The sequence below is a fragment of the Hippocampus comes genome, unplaced genomic scaffold (assembly GCF_001891065.2).
Source record: "Hippocampus comes isolate QL1 unplaced genomic scaffold, H_comes_QL1_v1.1 scaffold409, whole genome shotgun sequence".
Classification (NCBI taxonomy): Eukaryota; Metazoa; Chordata; class Actinopteri; order Syngnathiformes; family Syngnathidae; genus Hippocampus; species Hippocampus comes.
The window spans coordinates 712,688-738,289 of record NW_017804828.1 but is presented as its reverse complement, the minus strand read 5'-3'; the positions used below and the strand labels follow the sequence as shown (position 1 = coordinate 738,289).

The 25,602-nt window shown below is 41.3% G+C and overlaps 2 protein-coding genes across 5 annotated transcripts in view; both read left to right on the top strand.

Annotated features, from left to right (window-relative positions):
• plekhg5b (pleckstrin homology domain containing, family G (with RhoGef domain) member 5b) overlaps nt 1-2,092 on the top strand; it is a 59,628-nt gene extending 57,536 nt beyond the window's left edge. For both annotated transcript variants that reach the window (XR_002167840.1, XR_002167842.1), the window contains one exon: nt 2,079-2,092. The gene's annotated coding sequence lies outside the window, so the exon portion shown is untranslated. The remainder of the gene's footprint in view (nt 1-2,078) is intronic.
• Nucleotides 2,093-3,526: 1,434 nt separating this feature from the next.
• LOC109513542 (ankyrin repeat domain-containing protein SOWAHA) lies at nt 3,527-20,399 on the top strand. 3 transcript variants are annotated; one of them, XM_019866075.1, is made up of 13 exons: nt 3,527-3,890; nt 6,481-6,542; nt 6,942-7,166; nt 9,879-9,935; nt 10,104-10,205; nt 10,838-10,849; nt 14,205-14,207; nt 16,887-16,973; nt 17,156-17,158; nt 17,497-17,499; nt 17,596-17,668; nt 18,999-19,094; nt 19,199-20,399. In XM_019866075.1, the coding sequence occupies exons 1-13, from the start codon at nt 3,758-3,760 to the stop codon at nt 19,375-19,377; spliced, it is 1,035 nt and encodes a 344-aa protein (XP_019721634.1). In that variant the 5' UTR covers nt 3,527-3,757; the 3' UTR covers nt 19,378-20,399. The 3 variants fall into 3 exon arrangements, with proteins under 3 accessions (XP_019721634.1, XP_019721624.1, XP_019721643.1); XM_019866065.1 differs by lacking the exon at nt 14,205-14,207 and adding an exon at nt 13,909-13,913 and having other exon boundaries at nt 3,529-3,890; nt 10,838-10,850; XM_019866084.1 differs by lacking the exons at nt 6,481-6,542; nt 14,205-14,207 and adding an exon at nt 13,909-13,913 and having other exon boundaries at nt 3,758-3,890; nt 10,838-10,850.
• The last annotated feature ends 5,203 nt before the right edge of the window (nt 20,400-25,602 follow it).

Here is a 25,602-nt window from a genome sequence, read left to right as displayed (position 1 = left end):
TATAGTCAGCGGTGCACATACAGTAGGAGGTGCCTCGGAATGGTTGGTGTCATCAAAGATCAAATGCAAACCAAAGGACAACATCGGCTATTGGTCCAAAATGCTGCAGCTCGCCTCCTAACTGGAACCCGTAGGAGGGAGCACATAACTCCTGTTTTAGCTCATAATTCTCACAGCATCAGTTCCTGGCCGATGACGACATCAAGATGACCATGACAAAGCAGCTGCGGTGGATCCCGGAAGAATCATTCCAGGAAGGGTGTGACAGAGAAGACTGGGAAAGTGCTTTAAACTCCATATTTGTTCAAGGGCAAGACTTGCCCCTGGGTTCCGTCTTAAGGAAGCAAGGCATTTCCTTTCACACCTATGCAAATGTCAGATCTATCTCCCACTAAGCAAAATGGAGGCTTTATCCTTCAAGCCACTTTTGTCCTGTCTGGAGGAAATCAAAGCCTGGATGGCACTCAACTTCTTTGACTTCAACAAAAAGAAAACAGAATGGTGTTTGATCCCAGGGCCCTTGAACATCTCACCATGTTGGCTCAGGCCCCCTGGCCTCTTATCTAAAGCCAACAGTCTTGAATTTGGGTTTGAAATTGAACATTTATTTTAAATTGGACCGGCAATTGGTGCAGTGTTTTTAAATCTTAGGCAGCTGTTTAAAGGAAGACATTGTTTTACTGTTTTATGTATTTGTCTTATTTTAACTTTATGTACAGCATATTGTATGCAGCTGTCATTGTTTTGAAAGTCCTCCATGAGTAAAGTTGAGTTCACAAATACTCTCTGGTTTTCATGTCGGTTACACCTCGAACATGTATTGTTATAGTCTTCACAGACAAAACTCAACTCTGAAAATGAGCGTAGACATTCAGCATTATTTGATGATTCGTTTGTCTGCTTCCTAATGTGAAAGCGACCATTCCAGGGTGAGGTGCCTTCCAACTGAGTTTGGTACCCCAGCAATTTACCTCTGTTGGCTCAAAAGAACAATAATAATTTTTGGCATTGTCTCTGCTTGCTGTGCTCCCATAATACCTCGCGCTCGCAATAACGTGATCAACGTGTGGCCAGCTGCTCTCGAGCATGAATAGAGAGCACAAAGGCGCGGCATATGCCAAAGGATCAAATATTGTTATCCTCATGGAAGTTGTGTTGTTTCTGAAATTGAAAGAGCATTAGGTCCCACTTTTTCTCCCGGCCGTGTAAACTGCTCACCTCAATAATTGTATCAGTCATAAGAAGCTTATTGTAATTACAATATTGTCCTGTCCTCATACACGGGCGCACAACTCACTCAACAAATTAAACAGAACATGTTCAAAGAGAAGCCATGGCGGGATTAATATGTAAGTCTCCTACATTTAATATTTACGACATAGTCGCACAATTAATCAGACAATGTGTTTTGTCTAATACCTACGGCTATCATCACTCCACGGACATGACTAGAAATTTTGACCCAAATAGCATCCAGAGGCTGCTGGTTGCTGTATAATTTTATTTTTTTAAAGGTCATATATTGGTCAAACCATCGTCAAAGCACATATTGTAACTCAAAATGTGTTTTGATTTTCATTTGGCTGTGTGTGTGTGTGTGTGTGTGTGTGTGTGTGTGTGTGTGTGTGTGTGTGTGTGTGTGTGTGTGTGTGTGTGTGTGTGTGTGTGTGTGTTACCCATTGATGGAGCAGAACATATCTGATTCTGGCCATTGAACAGAAAATGGAACTATTTTTTTTTGACTGAGGAAAGTACAGTAGGAAATTGTCTTTTTCCTGGCTTCTCAGTACAATATGTGCGACAATTATAATAAATAAAGGATACAGAGACCGGAAGAGTCGAAGAAAGGCATAAAAGTGGACATCCTTGGAAATAACCCCCAAAAAACATAAATAAATGGATGGCTGTGAATTTTACCCCAATAGAGAAGAGCACGTTTTTGAAACACCGAATGGGTGAACAAATAAAAGTTTAGAGAAGGTCAAATGAAGTTCACCTGTAAAGGTTTGAATGATTTTAGGGTCCTGAAATTTCCCCCAAAAGCCCAACATCCCAAACACTTTATCAGTAGTGTACAGTACACACACACACATAGTACTAAACCATTACAAAGATATGAGTTACATGTGTTTAATATAGAAATGCAAGTGAACATTGACTTGTTGATATGAATTTTGTTTGATGACATTTGATTTGTTGTTGTTGTTGGGTTTTTTAAAATATATAAGACACAGACAGTCCTACAATACGAGATTTTGAGGCTCCTTGTTTATTTGAATAAGGGCAGATGCCCCAATTTGGACAAATGAAAACCAATCTCCAATGCCCAGCATCACAGTGTTTATAGCTAATGCTAGCTGAAACAGCGTGCAATTAATTAACTTGAGCAGCAGTGTTAGGACACATAATTGGGTAGTACATGAAGGCACGCCCGTTCCCACCATACTCTGCATTTTTTTCTTTTGATTGTTTTTTTTTGTTTTTTTTAAACAAACAAATCAACTGTCAAAGTAATTATGGCATGGAGTTAGCATTGGTTCGTGATGATCGATCCATGCTGTGACCTAAGCTGCGCACATATTCAAAGGAAATTGCATACAGTCGTAGGAAATAGTAACTGAAAACAAATACTACATTGGTATAGAGATTAGATTATAGGTATAGTAGATTTTTCAGGTATTTGTAATTGAATACTTTTTTACTGAACCGAACTTATTTACTGAACTGAACATGAACTAGGAATATTAACGACAATGGCAATGGTAATTTTCCGAGTAATTTATTTGTATTTTTTTTGGTTTCCTTTCTGTTGTTCAGTGTATTATTTTTTTGTTTTGTGGAATAATTATATATAATAATAATATTTTTTTTGTTTTGTGGAATAATTGCACTTTTTCAAAATTTCATTTTCCCCCATGCCCAAAACTGAAAAAAAATTTAAAACTGAAAAAACAATTCCATATAACAAAAAAATCTGGAAAAACTGAAAAATATTAAGAAAAACAGACTCCTACCCCCCCCCGTCCCCGCCCAAAAAAAAAACCAACAGAAAAAAATATTCTCACAATCAGAAATAAAATTCCCAAAACAGAAAAAAATAACTCTGAACAAAAAAAAAAGGGGGGGGGGTTCCCCTCCGGAAAACCAGGAAAAAAAACATAAAACCTGACAAAAATAACATAAACGGAAACAAAGAATCGTCCAAAAAAGCCCTACAATTAGTTTTCAACGTGGATTTTTCAATACGCTTCTCTGCATGTCAGTATGTTCTTACTCTTTTGATTATGTTAACGTTTATTCAACTACAGAAATTACATCAGTACGATTTTAATTTCTTTTGCACGTGTGCGTGTATAATCTGTTTATAGTGCTTTCATAAGCTTTACATTTCTATCACATACATCACTGGACGTGTGTCTCTTCGTGTTATTTCAATAAAATGCACACGTTTGCACTCGGAACCGGAAATATATTTGTCTTTCGGTCAAGAGACGTTCAGAGCCACTGTCAAAATCAGCCAAACGAGACTCTCCCCAAGCGCAGCGAAGATGCTCCATCAGATCAGGAAGGGGTTAAAAATGAACTGGAGGAGGCGCAGCGGCAACAGCAGTCAACTCGCTAGCTTGGGTGGAGTGGAATGTTGACATGAAGAGCCGCAAATTAGCCGAGCAGACGGCTCTTGCGTGAAAAAAAAAGCAAGCGCAAAAAATAGCGTCCCAAGTGTCCTAAATTCGTAGTAATAACCGCTATAGCTAAGATGAGCGAAGTGAGCGAGGAGTCGTTGCTGGATTACTTCTACTCCACTGCTGGCAGCTCAGGCAAAGTGAGAAATGCAGACATACTGAAGACCTTTAAGCCTTTTATTGGTCACACTGATGTGCAGTTGCGTGGTAAGTGGCATGGTGGTCTAGTTGAGTTAGCAAAACATGACTAGCACGGCAGAGATCATACTGTATCTCCCGTCAGTGTCAAAAACAGTTGTCACATCTATTCTGTTCAGTTTGCAGGTTTATGTTAAAAGTATTACTCATCTTGTCTTTACTCGCTCTTTTGTTTAGTTAATTAAGACAAAAAAAGTACATGAATAAAACTTCCATGGAGAAGAATCGCTACTGTGTCGTTTCCTCCCACATGAAGGGTACTTGAACCCCTCCGCAGTTGCTGAGATGTACGGGAGGGGCTACGTCGTGACGTCATCTCCCGCCTTGGGCCAAATCATACTCTGAGTAGTGGTACCAGTACAGAAATGGTTGTGTCAAACTGGCTAGTAAAAGTTGAAGTACTGATTTCTCTCTTTTACTTAAAAAAAAAAGCACCAACTAAAAATGTTGTTGGGCAGAGAACTACAAAGCTCTTTTTAAGAACTATTAAAAAAAAAAAAATCCTACTCATGTCCTCTTTATTACATATAATATTATCAAATAGTACTCACTAAAAGGTGTGTCCTAACATTAAGTTTGCCTGTTAAATTAAAGGTTTGCAAATACAACTTTATATGAAACTAATTGAAGCTACAGTGTACTTTAGTGAATAAAGGTTAAATCTCTTATTTGTCAAAAGAAGCTACATTGTGATAGCATTAACCAATAGGGACGTGACAACGAAATTAAACACTTTTTTCCACCCCAGCAAGAATGCAATGTCACCAGAAAAAGCTGGAATAAAAGACCAAAACATTTTGTCAAAATGTTAAGAATTAAATTTCTGACATTGTAAAGGCTTCGAAAAGTGGGCGAAAATGTAGCTAACTTTCGCCATTGTTACAATTGAACTGTCTGTGACTGAGTGTCTGTCTGAAGCGGTGTGCAGCTGTTTTGGGACGAGCAAAGAGAAGCATTTTGAGAAGGCTGCAATCTTTCACTGCCATCTTTCTGTTACTGATGCCCAAAAGAGACAAACTCAGCGAGCATAGTTCCTCAATGTGATGACTACAGCAGGTGTAACAAATGCCATGCACTTACTCTGTCACTTAAAGAAATGCTAGAAGTCGTTTGCGAAGCCATTTTGCACGCACCTCTGCTGAATAAAGTGATGGTACGATTGCATAGTATGGTCTCTTTGAGGCGCCGTACTGTACATGCTTTGAAATGCATGCACTCCGAACTAGGTTGATGCAGTCAGACCGAATGCAAAAAAGCTGCCAAAATTGTGAGAAAATAGGATGGTAGCTGGACAGGAATGCACTTACAGTACATTTTACAGTTAGGAATGTAAAGTGATTAAATTAACTTGTTTGTTTATTACCCTCCAGAACTGTTGTAAGAATGATATGCTAACAGCAGTGGTTATCCAAGACTGTTTCACAATTCGCTTTCCCTATATTTTTTTAATCTGGGGCTGAAAGGCAAACATGTCAAGCTTGCCAAACAAATGTTGAACCAGGGTGACCTTGCGCTTTTGCCACATGTGGTCCAGATGTGACGTCAGTGCCATCTGACGTGGCCGACCGGTGATTAGAGAAATGCTTCCCACCACGTAGTGAAATGTCTGCCCGAGCATGTGGTTAGCCTCTTCTCGTGTTGTAAATTTGATGATTGTATTTTAATCACAATTAAGTCCACACGCATGACAGGATTTAGACCTCTAATAAGACTGTGTGTGTGTGTGTGTGTGTGTGTGTGTGTGTGTGTGTGTGTGTGTGTGTGTGTGTGTGTGTGTGTGTGTGGCGGGGTTCGCTCAGATGTGAAAAGTGGGGCATGTTGGGAAATGAAGGAACTGGGGGCAGCGGCGCATGGATATTTAGTTTTCGGTCAATAGATAACTGGACATGTGACTTGCTGTCAGAAGCATGTAATGTTTGTGTGAAACACACGTGTGCCGCTGCTTCCTGTTGTTGTGAATCACCACCAGTGAGTATCCTTTGTGTCCACACTGGAAAGAGGAAACTCCTTTATTGTCCACGTAGGAATGCACACAAATATTTTCCGAGCGATCTCACAGCTAACCAATGGTCCAATATTTGGATATGAGTCTTGACCCGCCGGATGTTTGTTCATTTGAAAATGTCCTTTTGGAGGGGGGGCAACATGGCCACACTGCCCCACTAGCTGTCTGTCTGTCTCGTTAGCTAGCTGTTGCTCTTCGAAACAAACTACAAAGCAAATCTTTAAGATATAGAAATATGACCTTATTTAGACACACATTTGATCAAAGTTACACATGACTGTCAACGCTCTTTAACAGTCGCAATTTGATACATCATACCCAACTAACACTGCTAAGGGTCAAATAAAACGTGATCTCGAGTGGCTTGGTCTGGATACATGATACTCCAGGGCTGAAAATTAGTCCCATTTCAGCCCTGGTATCTGCTATAGTATGTTGTTAGTAGAATGTCTTTATCAATATTTTTTTATGTCTGGACCTGATTTCTTCCACCAGCTTCACAAAGTGCTTATATAATGTTATTATGTAACATTGTGGGTTGTGGATACACTAAAGTTAGCCAGAATGAGATGGGTTTTTTTCATGTCCTTGCAGCTAAATACAGAGAAGAATTCAAGGTCATTATTGACCGAATTGCTGTGGTCAAGTCCGAAAACGTGAGTACTCTTGCCGTGATGAAGTGTTTGCTTGATCTGTTCATTATTTTTTTTTCTAATGTTCATCCCTTTATTAAAAAAAAAATGCACATTACTGCATTTCAAATTTACAGCGCAAAAATGCACAAACCTTAAATAGATTATGATTCAGCTACTGTTTTGGTCCCATATCAAAATAGCTGTTCATTTAATTTGATAGTCGATTCATCGATTGCTCCACCTCTGTACACACCTGAAATGTTTTTTAAGCTAATATTTGCCATTATTATGACTATAGTCATAATAACAGTACAGTAGTCATACTGTGCTATCAGTCAATTGCAGCGGTGGTGTTTAACTGCACTGCTCATTTCTACTTTTTCAACTCCTCTCATGGCCTCTGTTGTTTGTCTATTGCAGGGAGAGAAGTATCTTTTCCTCAAGAAGAAATACAGACAGCTGCTGCAAGCGCGAGACAAAGACAAAACTGACCTGCCTGATGTGGACGGGCAGAGACATTTGAGTTCCACCGCAGTGCCAGCAACAGCACAATGGGAGGTAACAGACACCTCCCCTCGTGCCCCCCAGCAGAGGGAATGTCGGGATGAGCTGATTTCATGCAGCGAGCCAGACAGTGCTACAGAGGTGAATTGAAAATGATTCTTTTCTATGTTACGTTGGTCCTCAAAGAAAGTCCGCATCCTCAATTTGTCTGAGTCAAATAGGGGATGCTTGGGGTCGTTCAGACTAGTAGACTAGCCGACTTGTTGACTTTGCTACTCCACAATGATGTATTGAGCATGACGTCGACTTGTCACTAATCACGTTTTTGGCTTGAGGAGGATGTCGAGTCCCTTGCCGCAACAGCTGGCGTGCTTTTAGTGTGAAGGCTTAATTTTATAAGTGTTGCAGAGCAAACTGAGAGGGTTTGCATTGTGAAATTATCTGCCTTGCCATCTGTTTGAACTCTTTGATACACAATACAACACAAACTAAAGTTGACGGAGAACGGGGCATCATTCCATCACACGCAAAGAGGTCCGTGATTATGCCACAAATTCCCACCACACAGAAGAGGTTTCCCTATTTGGCCAAGTTGTGTAAACATTTCCTGGCTGTCCCAGCGGCAGTAACATTGAGTGAAATTATTATTTCTTTTTTTTTTCTCTCAAGCTGGAATTACCCTAACATGACATCCACTGAGTCTTTACCCAGTCCATGTCCATGCATTTGACAAATACATAGCTTGAGGGAGGATGTGTTGCCATTTATTTGGTAAACTGTTTGCTCTCTGCTGAGCTACGCAAAGCACATTTATCGAATGTGGCGTAATATCTTGTTAAAGCTTTTTTTTTTTTCTGAGGGATCAGATGTGAAATTGTACGCCACATTAGAAGTTTGAAAGAAAATCCGTCATTCTCCTCTTTTTGGTGTTTTTAGCGCTTGTTTGCTTCAACAGTTTGAGAGAGGACTTCTAACTGTTTCTGAGTACTGCATTTGCAGTTTAAAATAATACTGGTCACATCACTGATTTCATCGTGTCAGAAATTGTCCAATTTTTATACTCAGGATGAACCCTGCAACGTACTCTCTTGACTGGGTTAAATACCAGCAGTACCACCATCATCTACCAGGTGGCCCCAAATTAATTGGCTGTGTTATTTAAAAAACTTTTTTTTTGAAGTCCCAGAGGCCTGACTGAGTGAGTGTAGGAAGGGCAGTGGGAGGCAAAGGGAGCCACAATCTGCATTTAAATTAATCCTCCTGTTAATATGATAAGCAGCAACATGTTGGACCTCATTAGAAAGATCCTGTTAAAAGAGATTCACACACATTCACCGCAAAGATATACAGTCTGGACCTCCTCTTAATGGAGGAGCCTCTGTGTGTGTGTGTGTGTGTGTGTGTGTGTGTGTGTGTGTGTGTGTGTGTGTGTGTGTGTGTGATCATATTAAATGTGTTTGTTTATCATATTAGTCAGAACATTGTGCTCTCTTTATGACAGCCATTATTGACCACTGGCTATCCAGAACAACAAAGGCTGTAAATTTCTCCCTCACTGGATTATCATTTCTGGTCCTTTTACTGTAAGGCCACATTGCCATTAGAACTGTCTTTTAATTTTATTTCTTTTCCATTGTAGTTCACACAAGTCAATCCTCATGCATAAATGTAATTGATCGTAATCTAGAGTGAATGTGGTCAACTAATTAAGTCTCTGTTTTTTTTATTTTTATTTAGATGACAGAAATCACTGTAAAATTACATATTTATTCTGAAGAAAATCTATTGTATGCCAGCTATTTGGACAATTAACTCTTGAAAGGCTAACTAGAAGGTTCTAATCTAACCTATGACCCAAAATGTCTTACTATTCTATTACAAAGGTGTATAACAAATCAAAGTCCAGTGTACTGGTTTTTGTAGAGAAATAGGACCATGTAAATAGCAGTAAAAGCAATACAGCTGGCAACAAGTGCCCACAGTCAGAGTTTATGCCACATATTTATGTCTCTTTTAATCCACAAATAAAAAGGCTTTGATGCAACACATTGTATGATTTAGTAATATGCTACACCAAAAACATGAAACAGTCATGTTTAGTTTGTTAGATTTGTTGACACAGTTCTTTTATTTCATAAAACATGTTGTCTTCAATCAGTAAACAAATATGACAAATGCAGGCACACTGGAATTTTAAAAACAAGCTGCTGGAAACATAGTGCGTTTTTATTGTAGTTCATTGTTCTGCTAAGTGTAGAACTATCGCAATTCACTGTCACCATCAAATAGCCAAATAATCAAATGAAACACGTTAAGCACAAAAGTCTCTCAAACAACTGTCGAAAAAGCCACCCCCCCATTACTTTTAATAAAACAAGTACTTACAACTCTGGATAATAAACATTGTTCTAAGCAATAAAAGTGGAATGTTTCTAAACTGAGTTCTGTATAAATTCTACCAACATAGAAAAGGTGGCATCAAAGTCAAAGTGGCAATTTTCCAGCTTTTGAAGTCTTGGTGCCATAGGAGGGATGGAACTCTTACTTGTGATTGCTAGCCAATTTATATTGGAAGTGTTTTTTTTTTTTTTGAAAGGGTTACACTTCAGGCGTGTTGGTTTATATTCATAGTTAAGTGGATTGTTAGTCATTACCCTTCGTGTGTGAAACGTCTCGCTGTCTGACACCCTTCGGTAAGCAGCAGGATGACATCAAGCCAGCATCGCGTGTGTGTGTGTGCGTGTGTGTGTGTGTGTGTGTGTTTCTGTGTGTGTGTTTCTGTGTGTGTGTGCTGTTGGTTATGGCTGATTGTGTCATACTTTTAGTCATCTTTGACTTTTGTCTAACTTGCAGTGTGAGTCTGAGCAGGACGAGGAGTCGACGGGTAGCATGGGTTCTGCTGCAGTTGCTGTAAGTCCATTGTCACAACTTTTTCTCATTCTTATTGTAGAACTGCTATGTCAAATGTGACACCGTGGTTATTTGAGCTGTCTTACTTTTGAGTTTGGGTTAGATCTTGAGAGAAAAATGTTTCAAGACAAAAATTGACAAATGATCCATTTTTTTTCTCCGTTCCAGCTGGACCCTTTAGAAAAAGAGTGGATCTACTTTGCAGCTGGCGCTCGAGTTCCTGACCTCTGTCAGCTGCTTCGACAGGACCCATCACTTGCCAACAAGAAGGTATCGTTCATATCATAAAAGAAAAGTTTGATGTCAACCTGTTTGACTACCACTGAACCTGGTTGAGAATAAATTATAATAGCCAGATGACAATCCATGTTTCAAACCGACTTCCATGTTACTAAACAAAATAATCCAAAGCAAAATAAATTAATAAATAAATAATTTAAGGATGATATTGTGAACCGCACCCTTGAGAAATTATCATAGTTAGCTAGCTTGTTGTACAAATGGCAACAGTAGACAAATTCACGATAATGAAAAGCGAGTTAGCAAGTCAGTGCAGGTCAAACCTAATTGGCTACTTGTTGTTCAAATTTAGCAAGCTTTCTTTTTGTTTGTTTGTTTGTTGAATATACTGTATAAAGAGACAATAGAAATTTTGCGGGAACGAAAGGGAAGTAAAATTGAAATGAAACCTAAATTGTTTTGTCTTTTTCATTGTTCAAAGCTATGTACAGTAGCAATCAGGTATAAATATTTAGCCACTTACGGCTATATACTTTATATGATGTTGCCTCAAGGGGAATTTCAGTTGGAGCAGGCCACATTGTGAATGAAACAGAGTAAATAAAACCAATGTTGTGTCAATACTTGGCTAACATTTTCTCTTATGTTTTGTATCCAAACAGGACTTCACATCGGTGAGTATTTGATCGCATGCTGTCAAGAAATTATACTACTTTATAATACTTTGCAACCAGCCCCTCATAATTCGCAGAGCACAACAAAAAGTCATTTATGGATATGTTCCCGAATGTAATTATTCCGACTCTAATTATTGTGGTGACTTGGATGATATGTAGCATGTACGCAGTCTCTCCTCTCTTTCCTCAATTGCTAGGTCAACAACTTGACACGTCACCAAGAAGGAGAGGTTATTACAATTCATGAACTGATCAATTAAAAACATAATGCAAAACTACATTCAAATTAAAGAAAAAATATTTGAACTTTCTGGAAAGTATTGAAACTCTGTTCGGTTCTACAAAGATTTTACTCCTTAATTTTTTGATAATACTGTAACAGAGAAAGGTTAATAGTCATGGGTGCACATAAGATGTGCACAGGTGTGCTTGAGCACTAAATATATTGAGATGCGCACCAGAGATTCTTGCTCAGTCCGATTCGGGCTATTTCCATGCTCAGAGTGAATTGCTTGCGGCTCGACGGACAGTCCAGTAAATGAACGTTTCCTGAAATGGCTCGCTGTTATCGTGCTAAAAACTTTTCGCAAACTGGACCGCTAATAAGAGAGAAAGCGAGTTCCATAACGCTAACTATGGGCATTGAATACTTCGGAGCGTCCTGTGGCTGGCTTCAAAAGTTCGAAGCACGACATCAGCTGAGCAACGCTTTCTTGTGTGGTGATCGAGGGGAGGTCGAGTTCGAGACAGTGAGTGAGTGGAAAGAAAGCCACCAGGTCTTTTACTCGTCTCATTTTGGAGCAAATAGTCCTACCTTTGTTATATTTTCTCATATACTGTACCTATACTGTATGCCGCAGTTTTTGGACAATATATTGTTGCACTTTGTTGCTTGTGTTGTCACCAATGTATGTTGTTAACATACCGTACTTGGACGTTCATACCGGACATATGCCATAGTTATCTCACTGTTCTCATGAAAAAAAGTATGGTAATACTTGAATGCTTTTGTTCTGTCGATGTTTGGTATGGACTGTCAACATATACGTTTTTTTATATGTACCATATGTTGTGCTGACCCGGCCCACCTGTCAAATTTAGAAATCAATGTGGCCCCCGAGCTAAAAAGTTTGCCCACCCCTGAAATAGAACCAATGTTGTGTCAATACTTGGCTAACATTTTCTCTTATGTTTTGTATCCAAACAGGACTTCACATCGGTGAGTATTTGATCGCATGCTGTCAAGAAATTATACTACTTTATAATACTTTGCAACCAGCCCCTCATAATTCGCAGAGCACAACAAAAAGTCATTTATGGATATGTTCCCGAAAGGAATGTATTTGTAATTATTCCGACTCTAATTATTGTGGTGACTTGGATGATATGTAGCATGTACGCAGTCTCTCCTCTCTTTCCTCAATTGCTAGGTCAACAACTTGACACGTCACCAAGAAGGAGAGGTTATTACAATTCATGAACTGATCAATTAAAAACATAATGCAAAACTACATTCAAATTAAAGAAAAAATATTTGAACTTTCTGGAAAGTATTGAAACTCTGTTCGGTTCTACAAAGATTTTACTCCTTAATTTTTTTGATAATACTGTAACAGAGAAAGGTTAATAGTCATGGGTGCACATAAGATGTGCACAGGTGTGCTTGAGCACTAAATATATTGAGATGCGCACCAGATTTGACTGCGTCATAGCACGCGAACGTCACTTTAGACACTCTGATGTTATTTTCAGTTGACAGCAAGTCTCAAAATGGCCGCCTCCTGGGGTGGAAAAATTGGGTGGATTTTGCCACATAATTCATATTCCATAAATTATTAAACAGAATGCCATGTTTAGGCTAGTTGGGGCGCATAGAACATATAGAGAAAATGTATTATTCGACGTGCCCTTTAACAAGTTACTTTAAACCATTCCCTGTACACTTAATAAAAGTTTTCTTGTTGCAACACTCTTACAACTTTCTTCTATTTCTATTCTTTCCTAATGAAAAGAATGGAATGTGAAAGAATGGATTATGCTCAATTTTAGAGCTTCCGCTGTACCTCATAACCAGTCAAATGATTGTGTGACAAATTATCATGTAAGAGTCACACAAAATAAAAGAAAAATCTACGATGACGTCAAAACAACTTCCTTACAAATTCACGACACTGTAAGACTCTCTTAAACCTAAATTGAATGGAACCGTAGAATGATGTAAGCGCGAATACTTTGATGTCTTTTACAATTTACTGTTTTAAATGTGTTCAAACATGAAAACTAGTTGTGGAGTAATATTTTTGCAGTGTGTCGTAGGTTTTATATGTTGGTAATTTCAATTCTTGCTGTGTCTGTTTTCCTCTCCTCATGCCCTTGATTATCACCGTATTCATCAGGGGGTAAGTTTCTTTTCTCGTGAACTATTTATGCCTCTCAAGTTCTTCCTCTATTTATTAATGATTTCCTCTGGAATACAGTACTAGTGGGAACACGATGCTTGCCTGCCCTCAGACCTGTGATCTGCCTGTGTAACTTTCATATGGTCATTCTGAGTTTTTTTTTTATTTTTATTCCCCCCTCTTAATGGAATTCCGAGAAGGCAGTGTTAAAACATCCAGATCATGCATTTCAAAGGTCCACTATCAGAAGGATTATGAAAGATAGCTTTTTAGCTCCTGTGCCCCCCTCCCCACCCCTTGACAACCCAAATCCTTTTATTTGTCTCCCTGTGCGCTTAAGAGATTTGAGCTCATGTTTGTTGTCCCTCCCCAATGTCACAGTTCTCACACTGTCCTGCAGTCACCGCGGACCACCTTCTAAGCCACCGCAGTCCCCTCCCAGACAAGATAGCACGACCGCCATTGAAGTGCACGGAGATGAAGGGGGGGGGTCATGGATTAAGGAGAGTCTTAATTCCCCACAAAGACTTCACCTATTTAAAGATAATCTGAAAGTAATAGAGCAGGCTGGGATTAATTGTACAACAATGTCGCTTGTGTCCCTGGGAAGGTGCTAAGTCCCCTTTGCTTCGCTTTGATGTTCCCTTTTAGCTTCCTGGTTTGTAGAGAGGAAGATGCTTTTTCCACCCACAGGTAGCATCCACACTATGTAGTAGCAAAAGAGGTCACATGACTCGTGAGAACCAGATCAGAATGTTTTTTTTTTTGAAGAATTAAGAGTTTCCCGTTGATGACCAAATCTTTATTTTGCGATGGGGTGATATATTTTTTTTCTTAAAGTTTGCTGGTAAACTTGTTTGAAAGCACCCTCATGTTATTTCTTTATGTCTCTGCTCCCATTATGACGTGGACCCCTCACCCTGCTGGGACCCGCTCTTTCTTCCGTGCCACAGTTTGTAAGTACATCATCTGCCCATCACTCCTCTTCATCTTCCTCCTTGCGTTGAACCTTTTTAGCGGGACTCGTCGCGCGGGGGAGGGTGTCCCATAGCCATCCTTCAAGTGTCCATCCTTCAAGTGTTCAGGCAGACGAGAGGCTGGGTGGGGGGTTCCCGGACCCCAAAACGAGTGACGCAGGAAGGGGAGACGCTGTATCCTGTTCAGGCTCGTCAGTCACTCTTTCCCACTAGGAGACCTCCTGACAAACTTTGGTGCTTTGGCCAATCAGTCCCGTGTTGTGACAGCGGGCCGACAATAGAGATGGCAATCCTAGATTCAGACTGTAGCTATGGCGCTCTGTCTCCTGTGTAACTCCTAGAACATTAGAGGACTCCTGTTGTTTCAAAATCCCAAACAATAGCACCACAGAGGGATCAAACCTGGTACGGAGGGCCTTGGTGGGGTAGAATGATCGCCTTTCAACCTTAATTTGTCCCTTGTCACCATGGCGAGTTGTTCTTGAGCAAGATACAGAATCACTGTTCGCTCCTGGTGCTGCGTCATCGGTGTGTGAATGAGCTGTTACTTTCCCATCGTGACTACATATTCCATCAATCGTTGTGTGAGTGGAGTCACAGTGGAAGTGAGCTTTGAAGAACTTGAAAAGCGCTGTCCAAGTGAAGCCTGATGACTTCTCCCAAGGCCACACTTTTGGCAAAAGTGGTACCAGAATAGCACTCACTGGATTATGTTTGCAAGTTAGGACTGTTAAAATATGACAAAGCTGTGATGCGTTTGTTGTGTGACTATATTGTGGTGGGCTTTGGAGCCAGGGTGTCACGATTCAAGTCCCACTGCGGGCAGATGTCAAAATGGCACCAAATTGTAAAAGGGATGCTCGTCTGTTCCTTGACTACTATCGTGTGCTTTTTGTGATATCAGAAAGTTTGGTATTTTCTTCTCCTTCAGTTATATGGCGCTATATTTTCGTGCCTGTGATCGCTTCAGCAAAAAACAAAAATAAACAAAAACAGTTACAAATTGTGTTGTTTTAGCTGTTTGCTCTGTTTGCGCTTTGAAGCAAACGTGAACATGTTTTTCAAAGGGGATGTTTCTGGACTTAAGGACACCAGTATTGTTGCTTTTTGGTTTTCAAAATACAGATTTCAGAAAGCCCATGTAGAGTTGGATGGTCTCATCTTTACATCACGTTTCCAAAATATACCGTATAGAAACAAAATGGAAAAAAAAAACATTTTTTTTCCTTACGAGGTTGGTTCCCTGTAACAGTAATAAAAAAACACTTCTTGAATGGTGAACATAATTATTCTGCAGCAAAGTAGTTCTGTAGTAGTATTCCCATGGCACACGTTCAAAGCGCATGTCGCCGACCTGAAAGAGAATACTCTCGTAGAATAACATCACGTCGGCCCCGGATAACCTGACCTGATGAATTCCTTCAAGTCCTTCAAAGAACTTCCATCGAGTCTCCGTCCGGCGGGCTTTATGCACATCTGAAGTTATTTACACTTGTCCAAAAATAATAAGTCATTTTGATGTGGCTTGTGTATGCTTTCCCGTGTTAAGGGTCCGATTCCGACAGGATGGTTGCGGTTATTTAGCTGACACCTGTTGATAGCTCATAATTACACGCCCTAAAGAGTGATGGAAAAACATAAAGAGATCACAGTCCAACAGGTGGATGTGTGTGTTTTTTTTCCCCGCCACAGACTTGCCTCTCTTATTTTCACATTGCATGCCAACATGTGGGCGTACCTTTGTAAAGGCTCGTTATTGCGCTTTGACGTGTGCTGACAGTCATGTCTGGGTGGGGCTCCCCTTTGCGGGTCACACTAACATCATCAATCTTGCCCGCCGTGACAGGTGGCCGGCCCCCACCTACCGTGCGCACAGCGCTGTGTTATTTTGTAATTAGGCTCCGCTGGATGGCAGGAAACCATCCCTCCATTCATCTTCTCCCCTCTCGAGCGCAGCTGGTTTAACTGGCGGCCAATAAGAAACCACGATGACAACTTTGTAGCCGCACCGCATGCATCTTGGCGCGCGAAGTTTCTTAACATCATGACAGAGAAGCGCCTCATATAAAGGAGTCGGCCTGTGTGTGTGCGACCACCAAAGTCACCCAGGCGTGCGTTTATGGGGCTCGATTTCTGCACTGGGGTCACGTGGGAACAGAGAACGGCCTGAAAATGTTCCCACCAAGGTTATTGTACTTCACAAAAATGCAATGAAATAACCAGAAGTAAAATTGGAGTAAAAAAAAAAAAAAAAAAATCAAGCCTGGCTCTTCAAAAAATACAGCAAAAACTTCCACAATACTTATTGGGGCTTTTTAAAACTTTTGACTAATTCCCTGTACAAAAAAAGAAAAGCTTAAGACGAATCAAAACTAAACCAAAATAATGCATTTTTGAGAAAATATAAATAACCCATCCCACTATAAAAAAAAAAAAAATCACGACTGATTGAATTTGAAAAACAGAAGTCAAAGCGCAATGAAAACTAACAATAACAAAGGATCCCAAACTATAATAAACCTGGTTCAAATGTCCAAAAACTTGTAAATGAAAAAAGAGGGTATCAGCGCGAATGACACACGGCCATATTGGATTGCTCTATGTCCAAAATGATCTCCTTGAGCGCATCATTTGAGGACTTTTTGTTGTTTTCCCCAGACTGCTCTGCACTGGGCCGCCAAACACGGCAACGAGGACATGGCAACTCTGATCGCAAATGCAGGTGCTGATGTCAACACCAAATCGGTGAGTTTCTTTTCCCTCCTCATCATTGTTAGGTTGCCGGCAAGATTAAAAAAACATTTTTTTGCTGCTTTTTAGTACATGAGGGATCACAATCAAAAGATCCTGTGGAATTTTTCTTATTACGTTACTCCTTTGCAGTCCAATCATTGATCTCTTCATCTCGCTCTCTCTCACTTTTACAGCATGTGAGTATCCTGTCGTGTGGCACAGCATATGTCTGCGGACAGGCTGGCGTCTCCGTGACGTTGCGCTCCTCTGCGATCTTAGCGAAGATCCAGCTGTGAAAATGCACGATGGGAGAGCGGGCACTCGGATAATAAATCATCACATCATGTCATGTTAATTGTCTCCCATAACAGGGCGTCCGTGTCCCAGCATGCACTGCTCTGAAACGATGCAATTTTCGACCAATTACCTGGCAATTATGTTTTTATCATTATTTGGTGTTTCCACAAGCTTTTCTAATTTGTATTTTCTTTCCTTGCTGTTTTCGTTGGCTGCCGGGGACTCTGGGAAACTCCAGGGGGTAGGTAGTCCGAAACACTCCCCTCATTACCTTTGCACCCAGGAGGAATGTCGCCACTGTTCCCTCTACTCATCCACATTATCTCCTCTTCCACAGGGTTATACACCTTTACACATCGCAGCACTGCATGGGCATCAGAAAATTCTTGATCTGCTCGTAGGAACTTATGGTAAAAAAATAAAAATAAAAAATCCCGACAGAGGAACTTGGCCCCTAATTAAAACTCAGCTACGATCAGAGCTTCTTAATTGTTTATTTTTCACATCCCCCCCGAAGAAGAAAACATTTCATGCCCCCTTGCCCCCAACTTTCTGCCACAATTATAGATAGTATTGTCTGTCGATAAAATTGTTAAAATTACACCTCTGCATAGCATTTTGTCCTTATTAACATTCAAGAAATTTGTCGGTTGAACTGTGCCTTGTTCAAAAGCACCTGGACAGTCGGACTCCGACTGAAACCATGACCTTCCCGCTCCAAAGCCCAAGTTCATAGATATGCAAAAACAAAAGCAAGTCTTGCACCTTGAGAGCACACATTACTCCAGAATAAGCGACAAGGGGAAAAAAAAATGTTGCCGGGAATACAGAATGGGAGTGAAATTTAGTTGTGAGCGTATCTGCCTCACATTCGAGAGGTCCCAGTTTCGAACTTTGTCTCTGGCTCGCTTGTGTGTGTGAATTTAGCTTGTTCCACAAAAACATAATCATTCAAATTCATGAATTATTTCTTATCAATAGTGGCGGGGACAACTGCTTCCCAAACTGTTTGTCAACAGTCAAAGACTTTTTTTGAAATGATGATATACTACACTATTAAGAAAGTTGGAAGAAGACGTAAATGAAAACAAAGTGAACACCAAGATTTCAAATTACACCAAACGTACAACAGTGGTTACAAGGTTAAGAGACGAGATAGCACTAATTCCTACTATGCTAGCTCTCTGTTTGCAGATTGGGAGCCGCACACGCTTCTCACCGCTCTGTCTCAACTGTGCCTGCACAAACAAGTTGCCACATAGCTGTCGACGACTCCAATCATAATCAGTGCATTTTACTACAGCTAATTAGTGGAATGTTGCTTATTTGGAGGGCATGTGGAGAAAAATCTAGAGCAAGGGTAGGGAACTCCGGTTCCTCGATTGCCTTATCCTTATTGTTTTCGATCCCTTCCTACTCCAACACACCTGATTCAACTATTCATGATTGTTTCAGGCCTTGCCAGGGCTTGCTGATGATTTGAATCAGGTGTGTTGGAGTCGGGAGGGCTCTAAAACAGGCAGGATATGACTCTCGAGGAACTGGAGTTCCCTACACCTGATCTAGAGGTAGAAAAAAAGCTGACTAACTTTGGAATCAATCTTAGTTTTACTCAGCATAACAATCGAAATCAACAGATTACTTTTGTTTTTCAAATTTGATCCCCAGTGATGTTTTCGCATCCACCTTATTTCATCGACACTGATTGATAAGATATCTGCAATGACATTTTTCCATCAGGTGCGAAGGAGAATTTGAGGGATTACAGTGGCCACCTTGCCTTGCAGTATCTCAACCCCAAAGAAGCAGACGGTGCCGAGGAGGACTGTGAGCTGCGTGAGTGCCCCTTACTTTCACACCACATGGGGACTGACTACACGGTACTCTTAAGTCTGTGAAATATCACGTTAGTGTCTCCAACGATTTGCTCTCTTTCACAGCAGCAGAATTTCAAGTGTCCCAGGCCAGAGAGCGTAACAGGAACCGGAAGTTGGCGTCACTCTTCCACTCCAAGAAGAAATGGGGATCCGCTGAAGACCTGGCGCCCATCGAGGAAGAGAGGACGACGTCGCATCAGCTCGCTCTTCCCGCCTTCAGACCCAGGAAGTTCTCCCGCTGAGGGACGACGGACAGTGAGGACCGTTGTGCAAGTTCAAATCAGCTTTTACAGCTTTTCTAACTTGTGAATGCGGGTTTTGCTGTTACACACTTAATTGTCGCTTTCTTGTAAATCGATATCCTGCACACACTCAAGCCGCTTCCACACGTATTGTGTTGCGATGTTTTGTGACCATAACAGTATTGACACTCAAATGAATGTTGCCTTATGTTAGAGCTCACTTGCTTTATAGCTCAGGATCATTTTCAAGTGAAAGATTGCTGTTGTGTTTCTGTTTACACTTTAAGCCCGAAAACCAAAAGTAGCTTTTATTCGCAAAAGCTAAATAACTACCTAAAAAGTGAATGCTTTATTACTTTAGATTTAAGTAACTGCAGATTTGATCCAAAGCTACCACTACCTGCACAGACAGGAGCTGAGTTCATTTTAAATCTTGTGTGCTGGAAATCACTTAAATGTTATTGTTTCATGCCTATGTTGACCTTTTTTTTTCGTGCACTTAAATGAGATGAGAAAAAAACATATTTCAATGAAAATGAGCTGGGTGCAGCGTGAGTAGTTACTTTTTAAACTTTGAATTCTTAGATGCTTTGAATGTTGCCATCCAAGGGTTGAAAGACTTGAGACAAGAACATAATCTGTTCAAATTACACAAATTATAACCTGTCAAACCACTAGTGTGAGTGACGTTTCCAGACATTGACACCATCCAAAAATCTGCAAAGTTTGATGCCAGTTAATGGTTCGAGGTGTCACTTGGCAGCCATTTGGAGCGCAGGTTTTATCACATGACTTGTTCTGATAATTCACATTTTCAGGCTGGCATCTTCTAATTAAGTGCCTTACCTGCGTTTAACGCTAGTTTTAACTTGCCAATGCCATTTGCAGTGTTCCATTGCCAATTTATATTTCAAAGGGAATTCTGTCCCTTGCCGTCTGTGACTTGTATCCGCCATGACTATAATATTTGAACAGTCTAGGCATATTGTTTATGGATATTAAACAATTTTATACTTAACTCACCCCTTATTGTGTTTTCAAAATCATATCTGCTGAAATGGACTACACGCGCACAGATTTTTTTCACATTTTACCCATTTCTTAAAATGTGACGAACACCGCACATGACAAGGGGACAAACGTGTGTCCTTACTGCTCTCGTAGTGTGCAGTGTACTCAGGACCAATAAAGCACACCACATACAAAACGAATAACGTTTTGTTCAGTTTGCTTATTTTCTCTATCATCCATTGAAAATGTGCCGTTGAATTATGGCAAAAAGTACTGTCATTGGCAGATGAAAATACAACGCCATCCCACTGTGTCTCTCCAGGTGACAAATCAACCTTCGAATCATTTGTGTAATGGTTGCATTAAATGTAAACTGATTAGTCATGCCTAGCGAGTGAAATACTCGGATGCTACGGTAACGTAGCAACGGAACTAATTCAACAAAAAGGACGCCAGCTTGCGTTGTGTGAGTGTGTCTCACTCCTTGCAACCTTCAAAGAGGGTGCCTGCTGCTGACTTGGTGGCCCGGCTGGTCTCCTAAGCCGGTGGTGGCGCGGCTAAGTAGCCCTGTGTTGGTGGGGTTTGGACAGCGCAGGAGTCACCACCGTTACACCGATACCCAACACACACAACAAAATAACACAATAAAAGTCAAGTACCACTTTGACTGAAATGCACTTGACTTCAGAGTCAGCCAATCCTCCATTGAGCGTCTCCAGTTGGTCCAGAATGCTGCTACTCGCCACTTGACTGGTACTCATAAGAGGGAGCACATAACTCCTACTCTGGCATCCCTTCACTGGCTCGCTATACATTTTACAGTTCTTTTGAAGTTGCTATTATTGATTTTCAAATCTTTAAATGGCCACCTTACCTCTCTGAGCTCCTCCGCCCCTGCACACCTGACCGTGCTTCAGGTCTGTGGACCAGACATTATTAGAGGTACCAAGAACTAAGCGAAGGCTCAGAGGGGACCGAGCCTTTTCCGTTGTGAGTCCCTCTCTTTGGAATGCCGTCCCACTGAACGCTTGGCAAGCCCCCTCGCTCGTCTCAAAACTCATTTTTATTCTTTGGCTTTTGACTCAGCATGAGGCTTGATTTTTTTTAATTTGACTGCTTTTGTTCTTTCTACTGTGTCATTAATTTATTGTTTCATCGCTTGTTGTTGTGCGAATTATTTTTGCTCCATGTACAGCACTTAACTATTGGGTTATATGGCAGGAGGGATGTTTTTATATAATAAGACAAATATGTTCAAACTGATAAACATAACTGTATTTTTGTGGCATGGCGGCAACCAAGTCTCGCTCGCTTTGCACTCGTAGGTGACGTCATTACGCTGGTGTACGTACACTGCTGTCTTCAAGTGCGTCATGGAAAATCATCAACTCTTCTGTTCGCGCAGTTACAATTTAGAAAGACGCCCTTCAGAACAGAAACTCGGCACCACTTGCTTTCATGTGAATCGGTGCTCGGTAGTACCGACCCAAATGCATCCATACGGTAAAAAGTACCATCTTTGCTACCCATCTCTATGTAAAGGGCGCTTGCGCAACACCGCCTCCGACGGTCCTTTTACTACCTGACTTTGTGGGCCACAGATGGAGTAAATATGGCCTCTGCTAACTCTCCATACGGCTTTAGCTCTTAATTCCTGATTAGTTGAAAAGGGCAGCACTTGCTCTCGGGACCTCGGGATATCAGACGACACCGAGGGCGGATGGGGGCAAGTGTTTTTGTGCCTCATTTTTGAAGCGGGGATGTTGGCGGGATAAGAGGGAGTTTCTGTAATAGATACTTATCTTACTGCCTTCAAGCCCCTCAAACAAAGTCCCCCTCTGAAGAGATTATAACCCAGGGAGGCACATTAACTCTAATCCCATGCTTTGAGGCCTCACGCCCCCGTACCACCCTCTGCCCCATTTATTCCATCCCTTCTGTTGTTTGGGGAGAGGGGGGCCTCACCTTGTTTCTGGTGCTTGTAGGAGCAAGGCCTGTGGCTACACGACGCTCGTGTGCGTGTGTGTGTGTGTGTGTGTGTGTGGTGGTGTGTGGTGGTGGGGGGGTGGAGTAACTGCTTCTGTTTCTATAGCCCGCTGACTCCAGTGAAAAGCACTGAGAGCCGCATACTGCTGTGTAACTGATTCCTCTCTCTGAAGAGATTAGGCACTACATTGTCGCTTCGGTTGCTCATTTCCATGAGAGCGAAGCCTCCCGCCATCGCTCCGCTCGCCTTTGTTATTTCCACTCAGAAAACACAGGGCCCGATGTCCCGGGCTTCCTCGTTGTCATTGTCTCACAAATTGGCCCCAAATGTAGATGTCACGTCACAGATGCCCAATAACCTCATTAGTGCCTGGGGAGAATGCATATGCGCGTGAACTTCACTTTGTTGTGTTTAGGCACCGCGTGGATTTGACAGGAGGCGTTAAGATTTTGCTTCGACATGATGGATACCAAATGCTGCTCCTCTGCTGATAATTACCGGGTGATACCATTTATGACTTCATGAGGAAAACAACAACAAAAATGGACACTTTTTATCTGAAAAGTGTCTCAAATGAGTGGCATTATTTGCAACGCAAGTACAAAGCAAGCCAGTTTGGTTATTCGGCACTCACAGAGAGACTCACAAAGTACAAGAAAGTCTTTGTGGAATTCTTGCCTGACTAGTTGGGTGGTACAGCTTTTTTTATGGATACCAAATGCTGCTCCTCTGCTGATAATTACCAGGTGATACCATTTATGACTTCATAAGGAAACCAACAACAAAAATGGACACTTTTTATCTGTAAAGTGTCTCAAATGAGTGGCGTTATTTGCAACGCAAGTACAAAGCAAGCCAGTTTGGTTATCCGGCACTCACAGAGACACTCACAAAGTACGAGAAAATCTTTGTGGAATTCTTGCCTGACCAGATGGGTGGTACAGCTTTTTTTTAAATGGCCACAAAAGAGGCAGCTCTTAATTTTAACAGAAGTGTCTTCCACAATTTGAGTGCAGTGGCCCATTGTTTTTGTAGTCTCGTGTGAGCGGCAGGAAGCAAAAGTCTGAGGGAAAACCAGCACGCAATTCCAATTTAATTCCCCGTCTCATTTCAATGCACCTTGTCAAGGATGGCATGAAATAGCAATTTATTCTGTCAACACCGCGACGTGACAATTGGACAGAAAGCATTATAAATGAATACTACAAAAAAAAATCCATAATATTTAGGTTGTCTGTCTAAATTTCAAATTAAATTAAAGTGTAACTTCTTCAAGTACATGCCCGGCATGCGTATTACAGTGTTTGTCAGTCGTTTTTGCAGAATGCCGTGAATGGTGATAGATTTAACATCTTTATGTGAAAGACAAAATGTTTGGCTTTGTTGCTAGTGTAAACAGACTCCTTTGAAAAAGAATGCTTTTTCTTTATCCAACGAGTTTCAGCGTGATGACATCACGATAAAAAACTTAGCTTGTAGCAGACGTGTGCACATTTTCAGCATGACGTCTCTGATCCACTGGTGAAAGGACACTTTGATCCTCTCCTCTTTCATCTATAACTGCTTCAGACAACAAAGTGTATGCAGGAAAGTGGTGAAGATTGCACGACTGTCTGTGTCCTATGTGTTGTGTTGTGTTATTTTTGTTATTTGGACTTCAAGATGGCGCCGCGAGAGTGGCTGGCTTTCCAGCAGCTCCTATATTTTGTTGTTCTACTTCTTCCTTTCATAACTTTGCTGCTGTGAATTGGGAATTTCTCCATTGCGAGACTAATAAAGGTTTTCTTCTTCTTCTTCTTCTTCTAAAGGTGAATTTCATCAAATTTGTCGGGTTCAAACAACGAGCGCATTTCATTTTGGGTGCGCTTTATTTCACGTCGTTTAAATCCAATTTATGTGTTTTTTACGCTCGCATGAATGCGGATGTTCCCTTCTCTGCAGAGTTACACCAAAAAAAGGAAGTGGTTTGAGAACCTCCCGTCCAGTTATGAAATGATATTCCACCGACGGCAGCGCCAGCTGTCGCGGTCGGCCATCGCCTCCCCAACCAATGGCGCCTGTCACTCACCCAGCGGAGGGCCGTCAATCAGCCCGCACCCTGGGGGGAGTCTGGTGGGGGTGGAGGGGCGGACCTCGGGCCGGCCCCAAACAAAGACATACTTACATTTGCAAGCGCTTTCAACGCCACTAGTATTTTGAAAGAATGATAGAGTGGTACTGATAAGAGCAATGACAAAGGACAAAGAGTGGAAGGGGGGTCTTCTGGTGGTGGTCGTGGGAGGGGGTAAGATAGTCAAGAAGTGGGAAGCCATGATAACATTCACACTTTGCTTACATCTCCCCATTTGTGCCGTCGCCCCAGGAAAATCCCATTAAGCGGCACAATTGGATATTTGTCGTAAAGCATTTCATGTAAATGACGGCCACGATAATCACGCCATTGATCTCTGCGTTTTTCCTGAAATGCTCCCATCCAGAAAGTCATCATCGAATGTAGCCGGCCATCAACATGAATCGTGTGCGAAGCACCTCTCTCGGTACGCACGTCCCGTGAAAAATAAACTAACGAGGCGAAGGTGTTGACAACTCTTGTGGATTGTCGCTTGAGACATTTGTTTTCCGCTCTCGCTTGCTGACGAGCGCTTCTATTTACACATTTTAACCCTTTGTCAGCCACCTTTAACGGGCTCCACACGTCCAAACCCGTTGTCCCAGTGACCCATGATGGACATATTTGACAATGTTGTGATAAGCGATGTGTGCGTAGACCAAAAGGTCAGGTCAAAACATTTCCACAAAATTCCATTTCATTAGTCAAGAACCATAGAATGTTTTTGTTTCTAACTAACTATAACTGTGTACATCAAGGATGGCACACTCTGAGCGGCCCCCAATTTAAAAAAAAATCTATTTATCTAGCTATATATATATATATATATATATATGTAGGGGGTGAACTTTTTTTGTTTTTTTATTTTTGCTAGTTTTATTTTTTTGGCAGTTATTTTTTTGAATTACACATTTGCAGGCTGGCACATATTTTGTCTACTCATTCATTCAATCATTTTCCGATCCGCTTTATTCTCACAAGGGTCGCGGGGGGTGCTGGAGCCTATCCCAGCTGTCTTCAGGCAGTAGGCGGGGGACACCGCGAACCAGTTGCCAGCCAATCGCAGGGCACACAGAGACGAACAACCATCCATGCTTACACACATACCTAGGGACAA